The 26454-nt window shown below is 39.6% G+C and overlaps 1 protein-coding gene across 2 annotated transcripts in view; it reads right to left on the minus strand.

The window, feature by feature from the left end:
• Positions 1–26454, minus strand: part of LOC127410963 (steroid hormone receptor ERR2-like) — a 96879-nt gene that overhangs the window by 48090 nt on the left and 22335 nt on the right. For both annotated transcript variants that reach the window (XM_051646256.1, XM_051646255.1), the window contains exons 2-3: positions 18859–19280; positions 4346–4462 (exon numbers count right to left, since the gene is read on the minus strand). In XM_051646256.1, the coding sequence (XP_051502216.1) occupies positions 4346–4462; positions 18859–19267 (526 nt within the window). In that variant the 5' untranslated portion in view covers positions 19268–19280. The remainder of the gene's footprint in view (positions 1–4345; positions 4463–18858; positions 19281–26454) is intronic.

The raw sequence follows: 26454 nt of genomic DNA on the forward strand, positions 1-26454 counted from the left end.
ATTTCTGGGTGAACAAACTATTTTTTAGTTTGCATGTGGGGATAATGCGCTTTTGTCGGATCCTGGAAATACATTAAAGCATTCTAATTTCAAAGAATGTGACCTAATTTTCACCTTCTCTTTACTGTGGATGCATGCACTGATGTCAATATTGCGGTCTTGATCTCGATCTATTTTTTAAGCTCCATTTTTCGCCTGGACACAGGTGATTTATTTATAACAATCTCTTCCTATTTCCTGGGCTCTTATTCCTCCAGATAATATATTTGCATGAATTTTTCATCAGCTAGTAATGCGATTACTGCTTAATTTTTTCACTCTGTCTCACGCAGTGGAGAGATTCTGTTACCTCATTCAGCTGCATATAGACTCAAGAGCTTACACATCACAGATGGATTGTGGGTGAACTGCAGACCATTACAGACACTCTAGTCACCTGCTTTAAACACTACCATCCGTTTCTGCCTTTATGGAACTGCTCTTATGTTACTCCTGCATGCACTGGAGACATTTGTGTGTCTATAACATCCTATCACTGCATTAAAGACACAGAATGGCCATCCATGGAAAGAAGTGATATAAAGGATATAAATAAGAAAGATACAAAAGAAAGACAAAAAGAAAACTACAAAAGTAAAAATCTAGATGTTTCATCATGTATGCAGGATTTTCAAAAAGCTTCCACAGGAAGAGAGCTGAGATGTTCGGAAAACATTTAGCGGATCAATACGTCGGGGAGAGCGCTCGGAGCAGGAGCTCTGGGACAGAAACCTTTCCAGCTGGAATAATGTTACACTTGTGTTAGTCAGAGGCTCGGATCGACCTGTTCAGCATATTTCTGTCTCTCTCCCCAACAGGCGCAATTATTTACTGCCGCACTGCTGTGGGGGTGGGGTAAGGGGGTGCACAACAGTCCCTCAGGTCCAGCGCTGGTTTGACACGGGTCCACAGGCACGTCAACCAGCAACATTTATGAAAACCACTAGTGTGTGTCTGGCAAGCTCTTCGCATCATCTGCTGCTCACACTCACACTCGGATGAAGCCTGATCACTGAGGTGTGTTCGATAAAAATGCTGCGTTATGGTCTGAGAAGACACTTTGCATTTGATTGATTTAAAGGCTGACAAATGACATTACAAACTCAAATCCGACCTAATCAAAGCACTGCTGTACCGCTGGTATGTACTCTACGTGTGAACACAAACACTTCTACCCTTTAAAAAAATACAGGTACAGTGATGGTATGACATGGTAACACCACAAAGGTTGCTGACAAATAAGTTTCTTTTTTTTTTTTAAATATTATAATTTTTTGGGATCACGAATATCAAGAAGTCTTCTTAGGGTTACTCTATTTAACTTAAACATTTCACTAAAATGTTTTTAAAAAAAATATCACACGCCATTGTCACATGACAACAGAAAGTCTACTTGCATTTTGGTTAAACCATCTGACTCTGGTTTGGTAGGTAAAAATTTTCCCATTTTTAATCATGTTTATTTATTTTATTATAATTTTTTTTTTCTTTCATGTTTTACTGCTTAGTGTTTTTTTTTTTTTTTTTTTTTACGAAATATTAATACAAGTTTATTCCTAACTACTTGCCAACATTTATTTTACAAGAATTTCAGTTTTTAATGAGACTTTTATTTATTTATTTTTGAACTGTCTCAGATGGTTACAGGACTTGAAAATGTTTAAAATACACATACACCACGGTACACGTCCAAAAAACCATGACATTTTTTGGTGCTTTTTTGTAAATGTAGCAACACAAACTTGATTTACACATGTCATTGTGCAAATAAGGTATGTGTCAGTGTTGTCACATGGGTCGCTACAGTGGATATAGTATAAATGGTCTTCTTCTATGGTCAGTTTTCTTTTTTCAGATCAACTACAGTCATGGTGGAGCAACAGTCTGAAGAGAATCTTGCTTGGCAGGTTAGTTAAAGTTAGTTAAACTGCTGAAACGTTTAGTGCATCTGGTTTAATGGCACATCCATTTTAATTAAACTCTATCACCACTTTGAGTACTGAGGGTTGTTGTCACCACAGTAGCACAAGAACACACATTAAGTACAAAGGGGCTCTGTGCAAAATGTTTGCATCTGTGTTTGTGTAGTTACATAGAGTATGTTTCTGGTCAATGTAAAAGTAGCAGCACACCTACTACTGATGATTATTCCACACTGTTGGCATTATTAGGTCCTGTGTTGGGGATCTGCTTACTACAAGTAGCGACGCTACTAACTTAACATTTTTCAGAAGCTTGACAGTGGCTCAGCTGCTTTTACAACAGTGTAGTTTCTGTTCTGAATATGTTTATTTAGTTTCTCATAATCTATGTGTTATTGGGAGCAGGGAGAGAAATAATTCCTATCATGCATAAGCACATTTTTCTCAATTTTTTGGCATTTAATTAACTATTATTTTAATGTTTAATAAATAAAATTACTGTTAAAGAAATAATTTATTATGGCATGTATCATTATGCGACAATCTACTATAAGATGACCATACGTTCTCTTTTTCCCAGACATGTCCTCTTTTTTTAACCTGAAAAAAGCATCTGAACGGGACTTCAAAATTCCCTCTAAATGTCCAGGATTTGGCTTTATCTTCATATTGTTTTCTCCCCTTTTTCTCCCCAATTTGGAATGCCCAATTCCCAATGCGCTCTATGTCCTCATGGTGGTGTAGTGATTCGCCTCAGTCCGGGTGTTGGAGGATGAATCTCAGTTGCCTCCGTGTCTGAGACCCTCAATCTGCACATCTTATCACATGGCTTGTTGAGTGCGTTACCGCGGAGACATAGTGCGTGTGGAGGCTTCACGCTATTCTCCACGGCATCCACGCACAACTCACCATGTGCCCCACCGAGAGCGAGAACCACATTATAGCGACCACGAGGAGGTTACCTCATGTGACTCTACCCTCCCTAGCAACCGGGCCAATTTGGTTGCTTAGGAGACCTGGCTGGAGTCATTCAGCACGCCCTTGGCTTTATCTTCATATTAATGTGTTCTCTATAATTAGGACTATCATACATTTTGTGTAATTGATACTGCACATCAGTTTTCAAACGCTGACTATATCAAGAAAACATCAAACATACCATACATATCAGGGATATTTATACTGATATGACAGATGAAAATAGACCATGGTGGAAATTTTACAACTCAGTCCAGGGGCGTAGTTTCCAGGGGGGAAGGGGGGGGAGGAGATTTTATTTTATGGCCATTATTGTATTTAATAGATTTAATGTATTTAATTTAATACATTAAATGTATTTAATTAATACATGTATTAATTAATAAATGTTTTTAGTGTACATTTTGTTATTATTATTATTGGTTTGATAGTAACATTGTAAAAAACATAAATCACCTCATTAAGTAGTTTTAATGTACTTTTTGGTAGTAACTTGTGGTGTAGCTAACTACTAACTACTTTTTCAAAAGGGTAATTGACTGTAGCTTAACTACCTTATTAAGTCGCACTGGGTCACAATCACGTTGTTGAGAGAAAAAAAAAAAACATACAAGTCACATCTCTGTATAAGTCGCACTGACAGAGGTTGGATACTGCAGGCACTAGAACCCGGGAGCCACCAGACTTTCCCTTCAGCATGTCAAATGTGCTCCGTGATGATTACAGTATCTCAGAATCTACACTTCGTATCACAGTGTTTTTGGACTTGTTTTAAATGGGAGAATTTTCTTTAAGTAATCATGTGTAACAGTTTTTCATATTCTTTTCATGATTCATGAAAGAAAAGCGACACTTAAGCCACATCTGATAATAACATCTGTAACTATACTGTGCACAAATAAACATATTTTAGTCTGTGAACAATACACCTGTTGTGTTCTATTCATTAACGTTAGTGACTGTGGATTTTTCTGATATTTGCAAACCTCTTTGCAATGTATTAATTATCCTGTTCACTGACTGAATGTTTTACTACAAGGAGTTGCGTTTGACAGTGGACTAGAGTTTGTTAGAACAATAATATTATGATGGACAAAATATTTTATCTGGTTGCATAAAGTACTTTGTAAAGGCAAAATATTCTGAATTGCCAACTTTAAAACGCTTCTACAGTCTCTATGACTGATGTCATCAGTTACTTATAAATTATTTACAGTATATAAGTCGCTTTAGACTATAAGTTGCGGACCTTTCAGATGATGAAAAAATGTGACTTATATTCCAGAAAATATGGTACTTTAAATTATGAGTTTTATGTAGAAATGGTTTATGGAGGTACAGTATATCTGCATTGTCTTTTATGATGTACAGTCGGACAGCATTGATCTATCTGTTGAGTGTCTTACCTTCCTTTAGCATGCCCACTTTTAAACACTTCATGAAGCGGCATGCCTGACAGGACTTGCGTCTTCTTTTCGTGATCTCACACTCATTGGTGGCCGGACAGCTGTAGTCGATGTTACCTGATGGGAGACAGACACATGAGAATGTAAGGCCATTTCTACCCCTACACTATAAAACAATTAGTGTGAAATTGCAGTATGTTCCAGGCTACTTGTTGATATAGTTTCTGTCATCTCAAAGTAGTGACTTAACAGTTACAGTATAAGGACCAGGGAATGACTGTAATGTAGCTGTGTTAGGCTGTAGAAACACAATCATTAGTTGTCTGAATTACATTAATCAGTTTTTTTTTATTATTAAATTTTTTTTATTTACCCATTAACTGCAACACCCTGTCTACACCAGATGCGAGCAGCGCAATGCATCCAGTGTAGCAAATCAGGCATCCAGTGTAGACAGAATCTAACTGTTGTGGCACAATGTCATGTGAAATCTGTCGTGTCCGGTCTAGACACCATCTAGGCATCGTTGCAGCACAATGTCACGTGAAATCAGTCGCTTAGCTGTAGACAAACTCAAACCTTTGTGGCATGATGAGACACGTCATGGGTCAGGTCCAGTATAGACAGACTCAAACCGTTGCAGCACAATGCGACATGAAATCGGTCACTTAGATGTAGACAAACTGAACGTTTTGCCACAATATGATGCATCATCGGTTGCATCCATTGTAAACAGACTCAAACCGTTGCTGTGCAATGCAACATGACATTGGTTGCATCCAATGTAGAGACACTCAAACGATGCAACACAATGCAACATGAAATTGGTCGCGGCCAATGTAGACAGACTCAAACACTTGCGGCACGGTGCAACAATGGTTGCGTCTAATGTTGACAGACTCAAACCCTTGTGGCATGATATGACGTGTCATGGGTCAGGTTCGAAGTACACAGACTCAAACCATTGCAGCACGATGCAACATCGGTCACGTCCAATGTAGAAAGACTCAAACCGTTGCGGCACAATGCGATGTGACATCGGTTGCGTCAGGTGCAGATAGACTCAAATATTGCAGCACAATGCAACGTGAAATTGTTCTCATCCAACGTAGACAGACTCTGTTGTGGCAAGATGCAAGGTGAAATCGGTCGTAACTCAGCTCATCACAAAATTATTGCCAACACCCCACCCCTTAACTGTTTATAAACATCATATTACTTCTGTACTATAACATAACCACATGTTGTAGATAGGAAGTTATAATCAGGCTTGGAGTCAACTACAAAGCATAGTTTATTTTATCCATGTAACACAGAGCAAACAATTGTGTTCTATAACACCCGTAACCCGAACTGGGCCCGACGGGTTCAGTTTTTCGAGTAGGACTTCCATTAATTAATTTGTAATTAATGAAAAAATAAACAGGCCTACCTAACTTGTTTCACGCACGCGCTTTCACTCACAGATGCATGAACGGACGAGTTAGGGGCCTTTTACACGCGTCCGTTCTGTTTCTCCATTGTTTTCCTATGTAAACACATTCTGGATGAATGTCTTTGACTGTTGCGCCGTGTCTCGCTGTTTGTTCAGCATCTCGAGCAGGACCGGCACTGTTTTAACACCGTCAAGTTAAAAAATGCAGGTGTCACAAAGATTCAACAATCTGAACAAGTTCAGGCTGTAAAGAGGGGACTGTTGCCGTGTTTCATATTATTCCAGATTGTTCTGCACCAAGTGAAATTTCAGCACATAAACGGTGAGTCAATGCTTTTTTTCCATTCTGCTCTAGTGTACTAAGGGGCTGCTGTGCCTTGTTAAAACTGTATGTTTACTGTTTCAATATTGTTACAAATGTTGCCTATATGCTTACATAAAATATAGCCTACTTGCTATGAGAAGAAATGATAAAGATATTGAGTGATTTCGGGTTCGGGTTTAAAATCTGATGGTATCGTTTGGGCCGGGTAGTGTCGGGCCACACGGTCTCAGGAACGGGTCGGGTTTCATTTTAAGCCCCGTGCAGACCTCTAAACAAAATGAATGCTAATTTAGGCTATACTAGGCAAACACGTTTTTTGTTTTGCTAAGGTGTACATTTGATGTTATTTCTCTAGTTCACGCACATCCCTAAAATTCTATTTTCTTTTTTCCCTTTTTCTCCCCAATTCGGAATGCCCAATTCCCAGTGTGCTCTAAGTCCTCATGGTGGCGTAGTGACTCAATTCGGGTGGCAGAGGACGAATCTCAGCTGCCTCCACGTCCGAGACCATCAATCTTATCACGTGGCTTGTTGAGCGCGTTACTGCGGAGACGTAGCGCTTGTGGAAGCTTCACGCTATTCTCCGCAGCATCCACGCACAACTCACCACGCGCCCCATTGAGAGCGAGAACCACATTATAGCGACCACGAGGAGGTTACCTTATGTGACTCTACTCTCCCTAGCAATTGGGCCAATTTGGTTGCTTAGGAGACCTGGCTGGAGTCATTTAGCACGCCCTGGATTCGAACTCGCGACTCCAGGGGTGGTAGTCAGCGTCTTTACTTGATGAGCTACCCAGGCCCCCAAATCCCTAAAATTCTTGACCTAGGAGAACTCTGCTCGTCGAAGAGTATAGCAAATTGGTGTTTTGGACATAATGTTAATTATTTATTTTCCTCAACATACAAATTTTAAAATGACCCTACACGTAGTAAAAAAACACAGGTTTTGACCACCTAGGGTGCTTTAGTTATTAAGCTTTCGTTTTTATTATTTATCAGACTTTATACTGGTTGAGAGGAAAATAATTAAAAGTCAACAAGGTCCAAGTTCAAAGGACACATGAATCACCATAATGGTAACGTAACACAAAGATGCACAATTTTACTGTATTTTATTATTTCATTTTTTGTTACCACAGAAAATGAACTATCCTGCATTGATTTTACTTTTAAAATCTGAATACAATATCATATTTTAAGAAATTACTGTTAAATAGTGTAAAGTTCTGGCTTTTTTTCTTTTCTTTTTTTTTCACAGATCCTGCTTGGTTATCAAAACATAACCAAATACAAATATACTAATGCAGGAGGTTTCAGCCACACCGAATCCATCACAGTTATCAAAAGAATGCTCTATAAATCACTTTATTTATAAAATCATCTTTTACTCAATTTGATAAATTGCTTTTGGCCAAAGACACTACAGAACAGGGCTAGCGTGAACAGAACACAACGAAGAAAGATGAGGCAACAAAAAAGATGAGACACGACTTAAAAATAAAGATCCAAAGTGTGGACGGGAGAAGCCCTGCTCACTTTCAGTCCTGCTATTCAGATCGCACCTCACCACATTACATTCACAAATTCAGAGCGTATTTGCTCTGGTCCGCTCATGCTCAACAGACAGCAGTATAATTACTTGACCGGCAGAATAAGACACTTTACATAATACCCGCCTCTTTTGCTGCTCTTTATTTACATGGAGAATAACCACTGATACATTATTCAAGCTGAGCACTCGAGAGTCATCGTGACACAATAAAAGAGCAGTTTGAGTCACATTGTGACAGTAACAATAGGCAAAGTGCTTGATACTCTCGGCCATTCCGCTTGTGTCTGTGTACATTTAACTGTGCAGAGGCATTTCAATTAGGACGTTTATGGAAAATGGCAGCTGAGATTTTTTAAATGCAGAATGACAGAGGGCAGACAGTGCTGTTCTCTAACGAGTGTGTGGTTTGAATGTTTATGTGGAGAGCACTCGCTGAATTTATTCAGAGATGTCTTGATGTGGTGAAAAAAAACAATCTGCTCTTGACATACAGCAGAACAGAATAATGCTTAATACAGGACTGTGGCGAGAACTACCCGAAAAATACCTCAAGAAGAATATCTCTGTATGGCAGTGTTTGGGAGTAACTAACCATGAATGAAACTGGATGTCAACTAGATGCCAAGCGGCGTAGATTTACAGCCATGGCCAAATATTTGCAAGCAATGTCTACATACTATCTTTACTCCTCTTTTCATATTTTTTTTCTATTTTATGCTAACTGTTGATAGTTAGCAACATGTTATTCAGCATTTTAATTCAGTAGCACATTTCTTACACACATTTAGATTTAGTTGGCTCACATGCTCTCCAGGACTCGTACCACGCTCCTTTACATCGCAAATGTGCAAAGCTCCCATCCATCCATCCATCCATCCATCTTTCTTTCTACTAAACTAAATATGCATGTCACACACACACACACACACACACACACACACACACACACACACACACACACACACACACACACACACACACACACACACACACACACACACAAATGCTTTCAGTAAAATAGCAGCAAATTACTCAAATTATTAAACTTTATTATAAGTTACAGCTGGTCATGCTGCCATAATTCTGATTTCTGTTTGGTTTAATGCTACGTATTAGTACAAATAATGCAGCTGATGAAGTTCCACACTGGCATTCATCACAGTGTGTGTTGCATTATAATATCCCATCCCCCATTCCCAACTTGTGCAATTAAGTTAACATTATTGCACAGATCAAGAGAAGGTCCCAAGATATATCAAATAATTCGAAATTCTGCCTTTTATCTGGGTTATACAAATCATTATGCAAATGCAGCAGATCTCTTTAGGCTGGGGGTAAATAAAGGTGTGAAATGAATGAGATAAAGTCTGATCACTCATCTTCCTGTTTTCCCATTTGTTGTCACAAGCAACTAAACACTTCTAATCATACACATTTCCTGTGATAGCCAAGAGCTCCAGCACGTTTCCATTTATGAATTTGTTTTCCAGGACTCACAGACTCATTCTTCATCCGATTGTGCAGGAGGAAAGACTGAACTTTGCTATTCTAGGATGTGTAATATTTACAGCTGTAATCATTACTGCAGGATATGAGTGGAATAACAGTGTTGGTAAGTGAATCCCGCTGTCTGACTGGCATGCTCTGTGTACAGAAGAGCCGCCATTCTATCAGGATCCTCATGTTCCTTGCACTAAACCAACCAGCTCCGAGGTGAATCACAACACTGCAAACTTTGAAGATTTGAACTCTGATTTGAAGCAAAAAAGTCTTTGAAAATTGGTCAAAAAGACAAATACACAAGACTGTGTACTTAACGTCTTTAATGAGGGAATTAACTACAGTGCCATGAAGCATTGCAATTCGATCGTAATCGAACAAAAAATGATGGAAAATCAAAAACTTTATTTTACATTCACTGCATGTAGAATGGGAGTTGGCGGTCACTACAGAGCTCTTTTGGCATGCTTTGTTCACCGTGATTCTCTGGTTGATGGATTTTCCCCCTCAGGATCATGGGAAGTGTAGTTCTTCACAAGGAATTCAGCAATTAAACACGATCCTTTAAAAATAATGTTGAAATAACATGGACTGATGGCTTCAACAGAAGCATATACCATTGAATTACAACCTCGCAGCTAACGGTAGCACTGTCTTTAAAGGTTGAAAATGTATCGTTAATAATCAGTTTGTCTATGAAAAACGTTACTTCCAGAATAAGACTGTAGCACTCTAATCTCCTAAGACCCCGCATGACTGCTGTTTGCATTTTCCATTTCCTTTTTTGATTTGTAACAAGTAGCACCTAATAAACAAGCAAAAAAATAAAATTAAAATTAAACATTTCATTTTCATCCTAACTCTATAGACAGTAAAGCCTCTGAAAGCAACATTTTCCAGCTTTTGGATACGTCAGTTGATTCTCAGTGTGATAATGCACAGTGAATGTAGGTCATTTTTATGTAAAGTTAGTCCTATTGTCCACGTACGTGTGTTCAACATCGTGCTGTTTTGTGATAAACCGATGCAATTTTTAAAATGGCATATCAGATGAAACTAGAGACTCTACTCTTTTGACTCAAACAGGTTTTAATCCGAAAACTTAAGCTGGTTTCTTACCAATTGTAGTTTTGTTGCCGTTTCTCTGAAAGACAAACTTGGCTGAGATTGGCACCATGTTGTTTTGTCACATGACTTGGTGCGCTGAAAGTTTAACCCTTTAATGGCAGCCTAGATTCTCCTGAACTAAGATCAGTAGGTTTTAAAAAAATGAAATTAAGCATAGCCTATATTGAAGCCAAAAACGTAATGTCTACGCATGTGGAAACGGGGTCTCACGAGGTTAATAGACTGGCATGGAAAAACTGATCAAATGAATTGCACAGCAGTATCAGCCTGTGATCGTTGTGACATCACTGAAGACAATAGCAAAAATGTGTATAGACTTTGTGATTTCTGTCTGTCCAAAATTAATAATGCTACACACGAGCTAACCTAACCCTTATAAATCTGTTAAATAATGGAAGAATATACATTTTTGGTGAACTATTCCTTTAAAGGTCACATTTCTGAAATGACACCTAAATGAATCTGGCCATTAACAAAAAAATGTATGGTATGGTTCCATGGTACAGTTGGTAATACCTTAGTATTATGTGGCACTCCAATATATATTTCAAAGAATATTTTTTTGTTAATTACAGTTACAAATGTAAAAAGTAAACAGGTGACTACTTATGGAAACAAGGCAATTTCAATCTAATTAAAATGGAGTTTAGGACATATCAGATTCCAATTTTGCGTGCAAACAAGCTGCAACATTTATAAATGATGCACTCGCTTCATTAACCCAGCCAACCGTTTCAGTTCATTCAGAATGGCTCTACTCAGAACATTTATAAAAGTTATATTTTCAAATAAAATGCCTTGGGATTGGAGAAGACAAACAAATTTGTGTTTTTTTTCCTACTCAACATTTATTTGCTTTAATTTCTGTGATGGTTTTTCAGGACCGCTGCCAGACCATGGTTTGGGGAGAGACAAAATAAGAAGTCTTCCTCATCAAAATCTAAAGTGACTTTTACATGCTTGCAGTCAAGCTGTATTATTTCATAGAAGAAAGAGTTTCATATGTTTCAGTCCTACACATGTGTTGCAATAGGGCTCAGGGAGATCTTTGGGAGTCTCTTGGAGGTGTTTGGGGGTGATGGCTGGGTCGCTTCGGTCATGAACGGATGCTGATCAAAGATTAAGACATTAATTTAGACCAGTTTTGATGGAACCATCTCCATGTGTTGGTTTAAAAAAGCTTTATAGTGGAAGAACTGGTAACTTTCTCCTAAAGATGTAAGACAACTGCAACTTTCATGATGAATGTAAAACCACAGCTGCCAGTTTTACCATAAATTTAACAGGATTTTTATTGAATATTGTTGAAATGGCAGCTGTTCACTATAAAGTTTTGTGCCTGTATTTTATCGAATTTTTATTTCAGTTCTAAAAAGACAAACACTTTTTTTCTTAATCTGTCACAACTTGGATTTTTTTTAATTTATTTTTTTTATTTCAAAAAAGACTGTTGCATACATGTTTGGCAAAAAAATAAAATAAAATTATAATAATAATAATTTTTGCTTTTGTGTTACGGCTGAATGCCAAATTAAAGGCTACTTCTTGTGTTTTGTGATCAGTAAACGGATGCTGAATCACAGTTAGGATCGTAACCCTCACCTCAAGCCCGTTATTTACTTAATTAATCATGTCTAATCCTTGTCTCTTATACTGCTTTTCCTTTGCTTCTTTTAAAAGCTCACTGTCTTCCCTCCCCTCTTTATCTAAACCTGCTCTCTCTCTTTCACTTTTCTTTTTTGCCTAAAATCACCCCTCTTTTATCCCGAGACGTGCGTCTGATTATTATGCCATTAGTCGTCCGTCTCTTTGAAAAGAAAAGACGGCTCCCTCTTCAATCCAAAGAAAGTCCTCAGTTTTTTTTTTCCTTTTTTCATCCCTCATTCAATGCCTTGGTTGAAATTACCCGGCGACGCGTGCCTGCGTTTCTAATTGCGGCGGTCGTCCCCAGAGACAAGCCCCTCCCACTGGCCTAATGAAAAGTCTCGGCCTTAATTACTCCTGCTCAACGCTGATTGTTATTGACAAAACTCCTGTGGCTCGGACAAACGGCTCGAGATTAGCTCCATTACAGGCAGAGATTGGGGGGGGGGGATTACCATCTGACAATACAAAGGGTGGGGGGGGGGGCATCTACAGCGCTCCTGTCTGTCTTTCTTTCGTGTAACTCTCCTCCCCTTTATTGTTCTGTTGTTCAACTCAAGAGCACTGATTTGTTCCACTGTTTGCTTTGCATCTCTCATCATCAGTGTTTCCTACAGGATTTTGTGAGACTGTGGAGGGTGGACCTCAGACCCTCTAGTGGGGTCCAGTGTCATGCTCCCCCATAAGAATTTTTTTTTACAATTTAAATGTAAATGCATTAATCTGGTGCACTTTGAGAGCAAAATTATGAGGCTAGATATATGAAGAACAATTTTGTTCTCTAGTAGTAATTTAATCATAAACACATTGCTTGTATAGATATGAATGGTGATGACACGGCAAAAAAGTCACACACACAAAGCATAAACGAGACGGAGTTTAACACAATTCACAAATGGTCAAAACACAAAATCGACTAGAGCAGGGGTATTCAATTAAAGTTTCAAGATGTCTGTTCTCTAAATATTCTTCCCAGCAAAGGTCTGGAAAATAATGGTATCAGTAGTCAATATGGCTTTGAAATTATTATTATTATTTTTTTAATAGCTATTATAACTTTCAACATTGGCAGCAATAGTACTTTGTAAAAGAAAAAAAAAAAATGTAAACAGTCAAAATAGTCTCTTCAAAGCAGAGATGAGGACACTGGCCCAGAGACAAAGCCAAAGCAGTGGGGTGTGAGGGATCTTTTCTACCAAAAGATTAGGCTAATATATTTCATGGACTTCATTAGTCGAGGGCACTTGGATATTAAAATTACAAGATAAGATCAACATTTGTTTTCAAGCTGGGTGACAGCAGTCCATTTGTTGTCATAGTTTTACATTCTGAATATTTATTTTTAATTATTTGTACATTCAGATGCCTATGTATGTGACATAGGAGTACTTTAGACTGAGAACATATAGGTTACTGTATGGGGGTTCAGGGGTAACCCCTGAAAGAACATGAAAAAGTCTGAATAGACTATTTTTATATTTTCCTAATGTGAGAATCTAATAACAATAAACTAACAATTTACATCTTAAAAATACTGTTTGCTTAAATTACGTATAAATAGGTTGAATATGAAATAATGGGAGTGTTCTCATCAGAAGCAGAGAACTCCACTAGCCAGGCTAACTAATCATTTCTATTAATTATAACTAATAATCAGAGATGATGACATCTTAATTTTCACAAAATCAAAACAAAAAACTGTTGGTCATGAAAAGGCACCAAAAATGCTGATTAACAAAGCTAAATTTAGATGGATAAAAGACGTTAGTCTAAAAAGGTGACACATGAACTTGTCCTGTCTCAAACCTGCTTTAGCTGAACCGTCCGAGTAATTTATCAGACAGATGGAGATAGCTTCACTTTGCTTTATTCTCATTTTCTGCAGTGTGTTTTAGCGAGAGATGCCAGTCTCCATCTACATTGCTGCTCACCGTGTCTCCGGTGCTGTTGTTAAAATAACCGCGCCTGGAACTCTACGTAGCCTAATCAGGCTTTATGCGACGCCTTGTGTATATTGTGAAGGAGAGAGGCAACACGTACGGAGCAGCAAATGAAGCATGTTCTGCGCTTGAGAAAAAGATGATATAGCGCTGATCGCCCCTGAGTGCTTGTGGTGTATAGCTCCGTTGTTTTAACGCACTGCTCACTAAAACTGTAGAAAAGTTAAGATGGACAACCGCTGTCATTATCTCACAATCCAGATGGAACCAAGCTAGGGTCCGGACTCGGACTGTGATCAGCTAATTGGTGACCGCTGGACTAGAGCATACATTTGAGCCATCAAAGTAATGAAGCAAAAGTGGTTACCTGTGTTGAACTTGCTCCTCAGATGCTGAAAATAGTTACATTATCAGAGCTGCTGGTAATAACGTTAATGTTAGATAATAAGCTAACGTTAGCTAGCTTGATATAACGTTACATACATTATACATTGTTTTTCGTGACAAGCCGCCGACTATGTCAGTTGGCATAAGCAATGAGACTGACAGCTAACGTTGTTAGCTAACTTAGCTAACATTAGATTAACGTTAATTATCAATGATAACTTCTGCAGTAATGTTAAATGTTTGCTGTGGTACATTGATAATGATAAAATTGTGTTTGTACTAGTGGATAACTGCAGTGGATACTGTAATGGTAATGTTACCAGGTGGTTCCAGTGCGTGTGTGAGTATGTGCGCATACAGCGGGGGGGACTGGCTTACTGGGACTGAGAGATGCTTTGCCGAAGCAACGGCGCAAAACACAACGTTAGAGATCTTTTATGTTATTATGAGAAGTGTAAAAATATTTTCGGTTCATTATGAGATAATTAATGGGAAACACTGATCATGAATGCTTTTGTGCGTCTGTGGGGGTTTAAAACCGGACTCTAAATGTATGACTTTAGGGACAGTGTGCATCTTTTGTCAACAGTGGAGATCGTGGATGGGACTGAGTGCAAATAGCAGTGTTTTAAACAACTGTGATTGTTTGCCTTCAGAAAGGTACATAGACTGTTTAAAGCCGATACGACTGCGGCCAAAATCAGCGTTCACTAAGCAGTATTTAAACACCTGACAGTCATGAGACACAGAACTGGCTGTTTGAGCATGCTGAGTGACGTCATGTTTGTCTACCCAATGGTCAGAAATTTTTGCGAGGGCGTGCGATTCATGCAGTCTGTTGAAGATGAATAAATACAGTAGGGCTGCAACAACCACTTGATGAATCTATCATGAAGATAGCCGACAGCGAATTTCATGATTGATTAGTTCTGTTTGTGCACTGTGGCATGGAGAACCTCAGTCAGTGACATCACTTTATAGTAGTGACAAAAACACATTTCTAGAAAGAAATAACTCTTAGAAAAATGGTGGAGGCCACAAAAGTGTTAACATTTAACGCTTACATCAAAAAAGTCATGCTGCAAAATAATTTTCCATTAAACTACAAAAGAGCGAGTGCGTGTGCATCAAAGTCAGGCAAACAGAAAAAAAAAAGTGCATTCATTTTGGCTAAAAATCTAAATATTCACTGATTATACATTTTTAAAACAATATTCCATATTTTATTACAACAATTATTAATCTTTATTAATGTTAATTTTTGAAAATACAATTGTTTACTGTTAGTTCATGTTATTTCATAATACATACAAGGGGTCATGCCTTTTTTTATTATTTTAATGTTCTTTGAGGTTCACTTTTAATATTAGTAAAGTTTTTTGCACACACACACACACACAAAAAACAACCAGTCATATTTTTGTAAAACATGATCATTTTTCACATTCATTCTTATCCTCTGTCAGAAACATTCAGTTTTGGTGCTGCTTCTCCTTTAAGACTTGACAGTAAATGCCCACTGTTCTGACTGGCTCTCTGTTCTTGACTGACCTGCTCGCTGACTGCTCACCACTACTGGGCGGGGCTACGGAAGTGATAAGCTGATGTAGGCGTTGATGTGTTGTTGTGGAGGCGATCAGATGCATATGCCTCACAGAAGCAGTGTCACATCACAATGTGGAGGAAGTATATAGAGAATGAGTCATTTTGGCAGCTTTGTTTCAACAAATGCTCTTTCTGCAGTGAGTTCTGAAACTTACAGTATGTTTATATAGTACAATGACCTCTTATATGTTAAAAGGTCAAGGAAAATTTGATTGATAGATTACTCATCTCATGACCCCTGTAATGTTAACATACGGTTGACATTTTATTTCATGTATAATATTTTGAAATTAACATTTTTTAAGATAAAACATGTTTTAAAAGTATTGTTCATTGTTAATATTATTATAATATTATAATAGTTCACTGTAAAAACTTAGAGGGTGTAATATGTATATTGTAGGGCCCTATGAAATATTTTATTTTCACTGAATTCCGAGTTTTAAAGTTTAATTACATTTTATCATTAAAAAACTGTCTAATCAAATGAATTCATCTAATTTTAATAAAATGAGTACAGAACAATTACTTTTCAACATACCATTGCATTATATTTATCAAATGAAGAGCTTCTATACTGATCAAAGCACAACCCAAAACCCAAAATTAGATTTATTTGTATTATTTTCACTGTAGAGCATCACAGTGTTAATGAAAGCAGTGATGAAACTCTTGCTTGTGAGATATTGCTTAAATATAATATAATTATTATTGAAATATTTTTATTATTATTATTATCATTATTACTAATACTACATTGAATATTACATTTTGCTATACAGAAGTAATATATTCCTGACGCATCTTTTTAATTTCAGGCGTCTAGTTAAATGGGACTTCTATTTGGGCATTTTACCACAAAAAACGATGTTTTCGCCGACTTCTCACCTCTGGAAAAGCCGTTCGTTATATGGGCTAATGTGCTTATTAAACGGCTAAAAGCTATGATTTAATTATATAAATAAATAGTATGCATGTATTGCGCATCACAGGGAATAAAGTGATCTTTTCTTTGTCCTTTATACACACACAGAGCACACGTGATGTTAATGAAGCGGTTATTGTATGAGCTGCCGCCTTCTCTCATTCACTTACTGTTACAAACCGTATATTTGTTTAATTAAATCTCAGCCTTTTATGGTTTAATCATCACACTAAAGACATAGAACGATTTTAATTTGATTAACTGTGCATTTATACATTCATTTTATCCCAAATATTACAATAGTTTTAAAGTTAATTCTGTTTTTATGACTGGATTCCACAATTCCATCTGAGTTTTTCGCAACGCGGAAATCATAGGGCCCTAATATTGTGATATATTATTGCGGCAATGTCCAGAGATCACCCGCATGCATTGACCACGAAATATAACAGCAAGTCTGAGCATACATAAAATGTAGCTATAATATAAAAATGAATATATACATCATATGTATACTTTCAGTATCAATACCATAAATGTTATAACTTTGTTTACTAGAAAAATGTCATTTATGTTAGTGATCATGTACTTACAGTCTTTTTATTCAAGCTTGCGCAGCACATTATACTTTCACGATGCTACGTATAATTTTCCCAGTCCACTCAACCTTGATTACATCAGCAGAAAAGTATAAAGATTTCAGAGGCAGAATGAGTTATTACATGTTAATAAAATGTTACATTTTTTACAGAATAACGTGCACTTAATTGTGCAGAGTAAGACCAAGAAAGTAAATAGGGTCATGTTTCTTTAAAGTCATTCTATATTGTGCCTCTTATACAGAAGGTCTACAAGAGGAGAGTTGTTTGCCCATTCCAGCTGCATTAGATCAAACTTTTTTTATATCACAGTGATGCAATAAGGGCTATTTCAACTTTCTGGTCAGTGTGGTCATGTTATCATATGTCTCTGTAACAGTAAATCTCATATAGGCGATCAGATGGATTGATTACTGGCGCCACACCATACATTGCCATGTCAATAATCCACATCCTCCTTTCAGTCTAATGGGACATTGCTGACAGTTGACCATTCACAACAATGTGACAATCATTATTCATAGTTTATCATTCTCTGAAAATGTAGTAATGAAGTAATTCCATAGTGACGTATCTCTGAAAATGTGCTCTACTGTATTATCTATATGGATAGTAGCCTGTCTATAACAGAATGGAATGAAATAGACAAATAAATCTGAGTGACGTTTGCTCATGATTTTATTTCATCCCACGATCTGGACTTTCTCTTTCTGACAGAGACTTGGCTCAATGCAGGTGAATTGGACTCATTCACTGAAGCATCTCCAAGTGACTGTAACTTTCTGAGCTCTTCAAGGATAGTGGGCTGGGGTGGAGGGTGGGGGGGTTGCTACAATTTTCAGGAACCGTTTTAAATGCCGAACATTATCGGTAGAAAACTTAAAAAGGCACAAAGTTTTGAGGTGCAACTATTTAAAACAGATGTGTATAGTGCTGTCCTCTGTGCACTTACAGACCTCCTAACTGGCACCAGGAAGCACACTAGTATTTCTCCTGTGATGGCTTCTCTACACTGGCTTCCAGTTAAATATAGAATTCAATTTAAGGTGTTTTGACTGTTTTTAAGGGGCTTGCACCTGATTACATTTTGGAACTTTTACATCAATATCAAACCACTAGACCGCTAAGATCTTCACAGAGCATGCTTTTGAGTGTCCCCAAGTCTTGTTTAAAATCAAAAGGGGATTGTGCCTTCTCTGCTGCAGCCCCTCGCCTTTGGGAATAGTTTGCCCCTTTTAAATCTCAGTTGAAGGCTCATCTTTTCTCTATTACTTATAACTGTGTCTAGATGCATTGTATTTATTCTATGGTTTATGTTCTATACTGTCCTTAAATCTTTCTTTTTTATTAATGTAAAGCACTTTGGACCACATGTGTTGTTTTTAAATGTGCTATAGAAATAAATGTGAATTATGAGCAATAGTAATTGTGAAACTTGCATTTGCAAACACAATACAGCAGAATAAATACCTTGTATTGTTCTCTTGAAAAAGGCCTTGCACGCTTCACAGGACGCCACGCCATAGTGGTAGCCTGACGCGATGTCTCCACACACCAGGCACAAGCGTTTAGGGATGGAATTGAGCATGTACTCGCATTTGATGGATCCTGGGTCATCCAGTAATGTGCTGGAACAGTCCTCGTAACGTTTGCGGCATGCATTTGCTGCCGCGCCTAACGGCCCACCAGTCGTGAACATGGGCGGAGAGTCTAGGCCGTTGGAGTGGCTGTTGATGGCGCTGGCGTAGCCGCCGCTGGCGTCGGAGTGAGCGCCTGGACTGGGGTGACTGGCAGTGTCCACCAGAGACGAGGGACTCGACGGTTCAGTCTTTATATAGGAGCCACAGCTGGATGGCATGTGCCGCTCCTCAACGGCCATTCTGTTCAACAGCCTAAAACACAAAGAGAGAGAGAGACAAGTGAGACTGGTGTTGAGCGCTCGATCCTTCAGTCTGATGTGTATAGCATTTAAGGTCGTCTTCTGCTTGACCTTAGTGATTAGAGTGGATGTCACAGGAGTGAAATGTAACAGATATACACTCATTCTTCACACCATCACTGGCCTTATGAGACCTCAGTTTGAAGGTGTCAGGTGGTTCCAACATTGTATGACAGAGGAGAGGAAGTGTGCATGCACTTTGAGCTCTCTGAAGATGCGGCCATTGGGGGTGTTATGGAGTGGCACGATACATCACGGTTAAAAAATGTGACGATGCACATCATTGAGATTGGAAAGTTTTTCTTTTTTTTTATTACTTTAGCGTCTATTCTATACAATATGCATGATGTCCTAAGCCTACGTAACATGGGCATACAAATGGAAATAGCTTCATTGTACACAAGGAGCTCAAAAATACAATTGCACATTAGCAGCCACAGGCGTCGTACGATGAGTTCGGCTGAAACTGCAGAAACTAAAACAGAAACAGAAAAGCGAATGTAACACAGAGCGCACCAAGAGCGGGAGCGAGACACGCATTTTCAGCACAAGGGATCGAATGTCTATACAAAGTTTTGCTTAGGGCCCCAAAACATAAGGACCAGCGCTGCTTAAATCACAAAATCGAATGTACAGTATATGATAAAAATGACACTCCAACAGTTAAGAAGAACCCTCTAGGCATCTCTTACATTATATTCAATGTTCTTAATTCAATAATTCTCAGATTGAAATCTTTTGCAATTTGCTTTATAGAGCTTCTGAATAAAGATAAATGGTAATGCACCTTTCTGCACATTCATGTTATTTATTAAAAGCTATATATTAGAGACATCAGCATACAGGGCAATTCCATTTAGGCTTTATTTCTAAACTTCAAGTGGAGCTTAACCCCAGGTCAAAGGTCACAGTGAAGGTGACACTTAGCATAATTGCATAAATGTCTGACTGCTCTGTGTTCAAATATAAAACCTGTGCTCAGCAGAACCCCTACAGCAGTCACAATGACATGTTAAACTGCTGTGCGATCAAATACAGAAGGCTTCTATACTGTTCTCTTGATATTATTCAAAGACTTAAACACTCTGTTTACAAAATATGACATCAATTGCTAAAATGTGAATTATTGACAATATTACAAAATAAAGACATTGCAAAAAAAAATAAAAATAATAATACAAATAATAAAATAATAGTAATAATAATATTTATTTGAGTTTAAATCATTTTATGTAAGATAAAGAGAGTGCGGAGTGCTACAAGTCCTGAGACATGAAACTTGCACAGCTATGTAGAAATTTGCTTGGGACAACAATGTTCAATTTACCAAAAATGTTAGCATTTACAATGAGATAAATTCAATTAAATGCTTTCAAGTTACATGCTCTATATTAGTGGTTCATAATCGATAGCATGTGACCAAAAAAGGGGTTGCAGGTCTGTTCTGATAGGGTCACAGACAGCAGGGAAATAATCAATGCTTAATGCAAATGATAAAAATAGAGGTAGACCGATATATCGGTGTGGTGATTGATATGGTAAGGATTGATACCTGTGGGAAATCACCTCTAACACTGTGTTGCAGTGAGAGCTGGAGCGGGATAAAAGGGCAATCCAAAGCGCCAGAGGAGAGAGAGAGAGAGAGATGCACGCAGCAGAGTTGAGCTGTGTGTTTATTTGCTGTGCTGAAAAGCAAACCATTTGTTGTGACACTGAAAAGTGTATGCAAATAAAGTCTTACGTTGGACATTTACCTGGCCCTCGCTTCCTCCTTAAGAAGAGAACTAGAGATCTGTTACAGTGGTGCCGAAACCTGGGATAAGAAGGAAGAAAATGGCGTCATGGAGTCCTCGCCGCTGGCCGAAGTAATCAAGACCCTCACTGGCATCCACCAAGCCCAACATCAGGCTCTGCTTGAGCTGCATGTGGAACAGGAGCAGCAGTTCTAGGTGTTCTTCCAAGCTCAAGCAGAGGGCCGGCAGGTGCTACAGAGCTTGGTACACCAGGAGGGGTCTTCAGCCATGACCCCAGACCCACCGATGGCCGTGCCGGCCGCACATCATGCTGATGAAGATGGGAGCTCAGGACAACCTGGAGGTGTTCCTTGAGCTCTTTGAGCAGACGGCTGGAGCATGGAAGTGGCCCAGCACTCAGTGGGCAGCCCGCCTACTGCTGCTGTTGTCTGGGGAAGCCCAACTCGCAACCCAACAACTCCCCAAACTGGTTCCCTGGTCACCGTGGCTGTTCAACCCGGTGGTCTTCCCTAACCCTCTCCGCTCTCCCCCACAGGCTGGTGAATCCGCTGCCGCGGGTGTGGGTGTGAAGTCCAGGCTGGTCTGCTGGAGCTGCAGGGAACCTGGGCATTTCCAGGACCAATACCCCACGATGGATGTGGAGACATTGTTCCGGATCCCCGACGTGCCACAGGCCACCCCTGATCGAGCAGGAGCGTACCGGATACCTGTGAGTGTTAAGGGGGGTACAAACCAAGCCTAGGTGGATTCAGGTTTTAATCAAATATCTATTCTCCAAAGCTTGGTTCAAACCGAGGCTTTGGATATGAGCCGGTAGGTGAAGGTAAGGTGTGTACATGGGGATATACAGAATTACCCTGTAGTGACAGTCATTATCCCCGAGGCTTTGGATATGAGCTGGCGGGTGAAGGTAAGGTGTGTACATGGGGATATACAGAATTACCCTGTAGTGACAGTCATTATCCCCGAGGCTTTGGATATGAGCTGGCGGGTGAAGGTAAGGTGTGTACATGGGGATATACAGAATTACCCTGTAGTGACACTCATTATCCAGTTTCTGGGACAAAAACAGTGTCGTGGCTGTGGTTTGTTCCCACCTCACCCATCCGCTAATCTTGGGTACGAATTGTAGGCATTTACCACTTTATTAAGGGGAATTTGTGTGGAGGGGTCCTGTAACAAAGTGTCTCGGGGTGTGGTTTGCGATTCGCTGGCTTGGGAGGCGGAGCCAGGGCTGTCTACATCAGCTCTGTGTCAGGATGATGTAAGGGAGGGGGAAGTCTTGGCTTCCCCAGCCCTTAGAAGATTCCCTGCAGAGGATTTCCCTCTGGAGCAGACGCGAGACGAGACCCTTAGGGATGCCTTTGACCAAGTGAAAGTGATTGATGGTCAACGCCTCCAGCTAGACATTGCACTCACATATCCGTACTTTTCAATTATCAAGGATTGGTTGTATCGAGTGACACAGGACACTCAGACAAAGGAGTATACAACCCAATTATTAATACCGTGGAGCCATCGGGAAATGTTATTTCGGATGGCTCATTATAATCAGATGGCGGGTCACTTACGGCATGAAAAGACACTGAATCGTCGAATGGCCCGTTTCTATTGGCCGGGCATTTGCGGCGATGCAGGTGGTGTGCAGCATGCCGTGAATGTCAGTTGGTGAATCCGCTGGCCACACCAAGAGCACCATTGTGCCCCCTTCCATTGATTGAGGACTCCTTCGAAAGAATTGGTATGGACCTTGTCGGGCAAAAGACTAGGGCAAAGGGCAAAACTCTAAACACTGGGGCAATTAACACAGAAGAATTTGCTCCAGGCTCAAAAACATCAAAGCCATTCTTCGGGAGATAAAGTCCTTGTATTCCTCCCCACTTTGAGCTCTAAATTACTCACCAAGTGGCAAGGACCCTTTGAGGTCACACGGCGAGTTGGGGTAGTCACTTTGGCGACAGTGGTTCCAGAGAGGGAGGAGCTCGGACCGGAAGTGAACTTAAAAGCCACCGATCGAGTCACCCCGGTCACTTGCGGAGACCACCTCTCACCGTCACAAGTCACGGAGGTTGCAAGGAGAATTCTCTGACGTGTTCTCACCTCTTCCTGGCTGTACGAATTTCATAGAGCACCATATCGAAACAACCCCAGGGGGTAGTGGTGTGCAGTCGTTCCTACTAATTACCCGAGCACAAAAAAAAAAAAAGTGGTTCGGGAAGAGTTAAAGGCCATGCTAGATATTGGGGTAATAGAAGAATCCCACAGTGACTGGGCCAGCCCGGTGGTGCTGGTTCCGAAGAGTGATGGCTCGGTCCGGTTCTGTGTGGATTATAGAAAAGTCAATGCAGTGTCTAAATTTGATGTGTACCCAATGCCTCGGATTGATGAACTGCTCGATCGGTTAGGCACGGCTCGCTTTTATTCGACACTGGATTTAACGAAGGGATATTGGCAGATCCCCTTAACTCCCATGTCCCGTGAAAGGATTAAATTTTCCACACCCTTTGGATTACACCAATTCGTGACGCTCCCGTTCGGTTTGTTCGGGGCCCCGGCTACGTTTCAGCGGCTCATGGACAGAATCCTCAGACAGCACGCTGCTTACGCCGCTGCCTATCTGGATGACATCATCATTTTTACTAATGATTGGCAGCAGCACCTGAGGGCTGTCCTGAGATTGTTGAGATGGGCAGGACTCACAGAAAACCCAAAGAAGTGCACAATTGGGCAGGTGGAATTACGGTATCTGGGCTTCCACTTGGGTCACGGGGAGGTGCGGCAACAAATTGATAAGACTGCAGCGATTGCAGCCTGCCTGAGACCTAAGACCAAAAAGGAGGTGAGACAGTTCCTGGGGCTGGCTATTATCATAGGTTTGTGCCTAATTATTCGACCGTCACCACCGCTGACTGATCTGACAAAAAAGGGGGCACCAGATCCAGTCCAGTGGATGGAGCCGTGTCAGCAGGCGTTCACGAGGGTGAAAGCTGCACTTTGCGGCGGGCCGTTATTGCACTCTCCTGATTTCTCTCTCCCTTTTATCTTGCAGACAGATGCATCGGACAGGGGGGTGGTAGTGGTACTGTCCCAGATGGTGGAGGGGGAGGAGTGCCTTGTGCTGTACATTAGTCGTAAGCTCTCACTGAGGAAGACTAAGTACAGCACAGTGGAGAAGGAATGTTTGGCCATCAAGTGGGCAGTACTCACCCCCCGATACTATCTGTTGGGGCGTGCTTTTGCCCTCTGTTCGGCCCATGCTCCGCTCCAATGGCTCCATCGCATGAAGGATACCAACGTGCGGATCACCCGTTGGTATCTAGCTCTCCAGCCTTTTAAGTTCGAGGTGGTCCACAGGCCTGGGCGCAGATGGCTGTTGCGGATTTCCTCTCCAGAAATGGCGGGGGAGTAAGTGACAGGCCAGATGGCTCCCCGGCCTGAGTCGGGCGATGAGGGTATGTGGTGATGTGGGCGTGGCCAAGCGATGTCTGTGGAGAGCGAGGCCAGGAGTGGAAGAACTAGAGATCTGTTACAATCGGTTCTACCGATTATTTGGTGCCGATAGTTGCTTTTTGGAACTATCGGTTATTGGCAAACATCTATGCCAATATAGTTTTTTTCCCTATGTGCCTGCCGCAGATTTTACGGTTAGAACGGCTTGGTGAAATAGGTGTAGTATAATAGGTGAAATAAATTTTTTTTAAAGTCAAAAAGGGATTTGCTGTATCTAAATCTTTCATCATTGACAATATTCACCCATATTTCTATCCTCACTTCAATGCATCTTTTGTTATTTTGATTAGATAATAAAGTGTTTTAAATTGAAGCATGTGCATACAAAACAAAATGCAAACATATATAGAAACATGCATAGATCGTGTCTCCAAATTCATATTTTATGAATAATAATAAACCTTATTCTTCAATAAACCTCAACAGGTGATATACATATATAAATACATGCATAGGTGTGTGTGTGTGTGTGTGTGTGTTTCCGTCTTGTTTATAGTTAGAAGTCCAGCACTATGCAACACATCTTTTTTTCTGGTTATTATTGGGATTTTGTTAATAAACTAATAAACCGCAAATGGCATTTTATTTATTTTGCACTCTTGTAACCTCAATGTCTGTACCTGTAACAGTATGGAAAAAAACCCAAAAAACATTAAACTATTGGCTGTCGCTTTTTGGTAGATCTCTAAATAAAATGCACAAACTTTAGAATTTTTCCCATAGCTTTTGTTGTTGATGTCAAAGTCTGTGCGTCCAGTCAACCTCATCTGTCAAATGAGCAATTTCGTCTGTCACTTGGTAATATAATAAATAATCAATAATATTAATAATTGTGCTGTCGGCGTTAACGCATGCGATTTAATGAAAAAAGTTTAACATGTTAATTTTTCTTAATTGCGATTAACACATTTACCTTAATACAGTATTAACCAACACTTCTTGGGAGGGCAGAACCTTTGTAATGTGTCCACCCGGAGGCATTACACTGACAAATACACACAACAGTGAAATGATCCTTCCTCCATCTACATCACTTCCTTGAAATGATGGAGATGGAGAAAGGAACTCTTAACGCTATTTGATGTACAAAAAAGCCTAGATGGGACCTATGTAAGGTGTGTTTTAATTACCACAGAAGCACGTCAAGTCTTAACTATCACCAAAATGCAGAATGAGACATTTTTGTCTGCAAGTACAGAGTTCATAGCAGCGTTTAACTTTGGCATTGACACTCTGACGCGAATCATGAACGCAGCTTCACAGTTGCTGCATCAAAGCGGACAGCCACAGTCTACTGGCAGATTAATATTGTGGAGGATGAGAGTTTAAGAGATTTAATTCCCATTGCATTGTATATGCAACCTATGTGGGGACTAGTTCTTTCAATAAGTCAAGCTCCCATGTAGACTTTAGGAACCGTTTAATGTTTCTTGAATTGGTGATATTTCACAGCATTTCTAACTTTATACTGTGGAAGGCTTTGTTTGGAAAATGTTAATAAACCATCATATTGTTACATACTGTGTGTGTCAAATTTCAGCATTTTTGAAATTATGAGATTAATCGTGATTAAAAATGTTAAGCTACCGACAGTGGTAATTACAATATTTGACCAAGTGTTTGATCCATGTGTAATCACAATTGCTGTTGTTTATGCATTTACTAAATGTAAAGTTTCCAATTCAACATATGTCACATTAATTTTGGGCCTGTGTAGTTCATGGTAATATTGATACATTTCAATATTGTACATTTCAATATTTTAGTAGTGTGTCCAAAGCGACTTACAGTGCACTTATTACAGGGACATTCCCCCCGGAGCAACCTGGAGTTAAGTGCCTTGCTCAAGGACACAATGGTGGT

The sequence above is a fragment of the Myxocyprinus asiaticus genome, chromosome 20 (assembly GCF_019703515.2).
Source record: "Myxocyprinus asiaticus isolate MX2 ecotype Aquarium Trade chromosome 20, UBuf_Myxa_2, whole genome shotgun sequence".
In the NCBI taxonomy this organism is placed as follows: Eukaryota; Metazoa; Chordata; class Actinopteri; order Cypriniformes; family Catostomidae; genus Myxocyprinus; species Myxocyprinus asiaticus.